Genomic DNA, 3,926 nt, shown 5'->3' on the forward strand with positions numbered 1-3,926 from the left:
AAGAAATGTAAAAATAAGAAACAGTGAACACGGAAGAATAGAGAAATCAAACAATGCCAAATTTAAAATTATACAATAATTTAAGTAGTTTGACATGATATTAATTCCTAAAAATATTTCATAAAGATATTGTTTGGTTTTAACTAAATTAAATGAGTATGTATTATAAAATGAACTTTTGAACGCTCTACAATTTGTTGAGACCGTATGTTTTCCTAGAATAAGAATGGTCTTATAAAAAGATTTATCCTTTTAACTGAAATCAATTCGCTACATTTGTGTAGATGCCTGGTATGTATTTATGTGGCAAAAGACCCTAAACATTTCCATAGTTAAGAACCCTAAGTACTTATCATATGATTAACATGGAAGGGAGGAAATAACAATATGAGAAGCCAGGAGTACATAAATCCTTATTTTACCCTTTTCTTTCACTATGAAGTCCCCTTACTACTCTGCTGGCTTACTCTGTGAGATTTTCTATGTCTATCTTGCAGGGGTATTCCAATGGAATTTATACAAATTTCACATTCGTGTGTGTTCCCAGAATTACCCAGAGAACTAATTGTGATATAAAGAGTTGTTGTAATGACATTTCTTTATAAGGACTTAGGAAGCTGGTAACTGGCTCCATAATCTTGTCCTGAGATCAGGGTGTGCTTTTCTAGGAAAATGATTTTCTCTTCAGAAAGTTACCATGATTTTGGTAGGTTGAGAACTGGTCTCCTGGTAGGATGTTTGGTTTTTACCATAAACCCAGTGTGTGGAGAGGGTGCTCTGGTGTAGAGAAGCAACTTTCAAAATATTTTTGTTTTATTTTATTTATTGTTCATTTTATTTACTTTATTCCTTTGTTTTGAAACTAAACGAACAAAATCTGGTTCTAAGAAAATATCTGTAAGTCCAATATAGGGCAGATAAAAACTGCTCAATTCTGGGAGGAGTGGAAGTGGAAATACGGGGACAGCTCTGTCCCCTAGTCACTCCACTCCTGCATAAAGCATTTTCTACTGACCCTCTTTGAGTCTGAGCAGCACAGTTTGAAAAACCCCCAATGAAATATAAAGATCACTAGATTAGAAATCCAAAGACCTAAACTATAGTCCTAGTCCTGCCATCAAGAAGCTGTATTACTGAACCTCTGTGGGTCCAAATTTCCTCATCTGTGAAATAAGGAGATTGAACTAGGTATCTTTCAGCTCAAATATTCGAGGGAACCATTAGCAGCTATGTGCAAATCACAAAACTTTGCTTTATTAGTTCTCTGCTGCAAATAAGGTGCTCACTGAAGGGTAAAATTTGCGTGCCCACCTCAAAGTTCTAAGGATTAGGAGATTTTTTTTACCTTAAAACTTTAATGGAGTTAAGAGAAAACTGCAATGTAAAATATAAAATATAAAATTGTTCTGTTCTTAGCGATTTCAATGTATCTTTCTTTCTCACATCATTTTAAATTATCAGTGGTATTTCATCGATTCACTCAACAAACATAGAGTGCCCACTATCTGACAGGCACTGAACTAAGTACTGAGGATAGGAAAGATGACTGAAGACTGTCCATTACTCTGTAAACCTTCATAATCCCCTCCTCTCAAATTCAGAAGGTGATGGGTTCTTAATGTGTTCTCTTCAGCAGAACCTTTTTGATTGTGAAGCTGCATCCTTTCTCAATGATAGAGATGGTGCTGCAAAGGGACATATTAAAACTAAATGAAAAGTGAAGTGCACTCATTTAAAAAACAATTATATATTCAAAAATGCTATTTTCCTTAAGGAGAATGGCTTGGTCGTAATTGATCTTTGATCAACTTGAGCAGAGTATTTAGTTCCACGGGTATAAGAGGCTTTGCTTTCCCAATAAGCAGAGTTATCTCTTAAAGGTGAAGATGGTTCCATTGTCTAGAAGGAGACAATGCCACTGATGCCGTCCATATTACCTGAATGATTCTGGATTACTAGTGTTGTTTGACATGGATTGGGGTCAAAAGCGGGAAGAGTTGGATGAAGATGCAAAAGAGGCCTCTGAAGGTTTAGAAGGGAATGGTGAAAGGCCCATTCCCCCTGGACTTAGACCCAAATTCCCTTTCTGTGATACAAACCACAGCCTTTGGGCACGTCTCTCTTTGTTATTCAGACTGGTAGACCTCCAAGCTCAGTCTTCAAATGCACACCCACTCACTCCGAGAGTGACTCTCCCCAAGATGGAGCTGATGTCCACCCCTTACTCTAGACAAGGCACCCTCCCCATATACCCACCCAACTGTTGACTCGCGTTCAAGGGCCACCACCATCACCCACCCCAGCACCATCTACCAGGAACTGGCCTCTCCCCCATTAGTCCCCGCCCCTCTTCTGAGAGCACCCAATGGGTGGAGTCGGGGCTGCGGTGGGAGGGGCGTGAGGCGGGCACATTTAAAGAAAGGCAGAGGGCGAAAGGAGGCAAGAGAGGAGAAGAAAGAGAAACCAGGGGGGCGAGGCGCCGTCCAATGACAAAGCCCAGGGGTGGGCGCCGGCCGCCATCTTGTACCAGTCGGCAGGATCTTCACCCGCGTCCTCCGCCCTCGGAGGGGGAGGGGCGGCGGCGGCGGCGGAGGCGAGAAAAGTAGCTAGAGACGCGCCGGGCGGGAGGCGCCAGCAGCTGCTGCTGCCGCGGAGCCGAAGGCGGGCGGGGACGGCGGCGGCGGGACCCGGCGAGCGTGGGCGGCCCCGAGCGGCCTCCGATGCGGCACAGCGTGAAGAGGCGGCGGCGCCGGCCCCCGGCCGCCCCGGCCGCGGCCGCCCGGGGCGTCGGCTTTAGGGAGGGAGGAGGGGCCGCGCTGGAGGCGCGGGAGGAGAAGGTGGTGTACTCGCGGTCGCAACTCTCGCTGGCCGACAGTACCAAGGCATTGGGCGACGCCTTCAAGCTGTTCATGCCCCGCAGCACGGAGTTCATGAGCTCGGATGCGGAGCTCTGGAGCTTCCTCTGCAGCCTCAAGCACCAGTTCTCCCCGCATATCCTGCGCAGCAAGGACGTCTACGGCTACTCTTCCTGCCGGGCCCTGGTCCCCGACCTTCCGGGACCCCCTGCCGCCCGCGGCCCGACGCGCAGGCCGATCTTGAGCGCGGCGGCCAGGAGGAGGCGCCGCGGAGCCCGGGCGCCCGCCGCCCGCCGGAGGAAGCCCCCGCCGCCGCCGCCGTTGCCGCCGGCCCCCGGGGAGAGCCGCCCCGCCAAGCCCGCGGCGCCCGGGCCCTGCTTCGGGGGCCGCACCCTGGAGGAGATCTGGAGGGCGGCCACCCCGACGCTGACCACCTTCCCCACCATCCGCGTCGGCGGCGACGTGTGGGGCGAGCGCAGCCTGGCGGCGGCGCGGCGTAAGGCGCACCAAATCCTGCGAGTGAATCTGGAACCCGTGGTGAGGCTCCGCCGCTTCCCGGTGCCCCGGGCGTGAGCCGCGGCCCGCGTCGCTCTCCCAGCCGGCGACGGAGCTTCCGCCCGGAGGGATGGACAAGTGTCAGTCGAGTGTTTACAGATCCGGCCTGGACCCCGTCCCCTCGTGCACTTTACGGGCGAAGAAGTCACCGGCTGGTGTTCCCGGCCCCGCGCCCCGGGCTCGCGGCGGCGCCGCCGTCTGGGACTCCGGGGCAGGTGCGCCCTCCGCCCCTTCCCGGCTCGGGGCTGCGGAGGAGGAGACCGCCGGACCCGTGGGGGAGGGCCCTTTGCTTCCGTACCCCGGACTGAGACGTCTCCAGGACTGGAGGGGCAGATCCGTTTTCTCCCTTTGGACTCTACCTCACTGGTCTGGAAGTCCTCCGAAGAAGTCGTTGTTTTTTCCAAAGGAATTTGGTTTCGTGCTTGTGTAATAACGCCAGAATCTACTTGCTTTTCACCCCGCTCCTCTACCCCTACCCCCGTTTTTCTTTTCGACTGCCACCCCTCTTTCTGGACG

The 3,926-nt window shown here is 51.1% G+C and overlaps 1 protein-coding gene across 1 annotated transcript; it reads left to right on the forward strand.

Moving 5' to 3' along the window:
* Window positions 1-2,712: 2,712 nt before the first annotated feature.
* Window positions 2,713-3,433, forward strand: CCDC71L (coiled-coil domain containing 71 like). Its single transcript, XM_061197603.1, has one exon. The coding sequence runs from the start codon at window positions 2,721-2,723 to the stop codon at window positions 3,426-3,428; it is 708 nt and encodes a 235-aa protein (XP_061053586.1). The 5' UTR covers window positions 2,713-2,720; the 3' UTR covers window positions 3,429-3,433.
* The last annotated feature ends 493 nt before the right edge of the window (window positions 3,434-3,926 follow it).

The sequence above is a fragment of the Eubalaena glacialis genome, chromosome 8 (assembly GCF_028564815.1).
Source record: "Eubalaena glacialis isolate mEubGla1 chromosome 8, mEubGla1.1.hap2.+ XY, whole genome shotgun sequence".
Lineage (NCBI taxonomy): Eukaryota > Metazoa > Chordata > Mammalia > Artiodactyla > Balaenidae > Eubalaena > Eubalaena glacialis.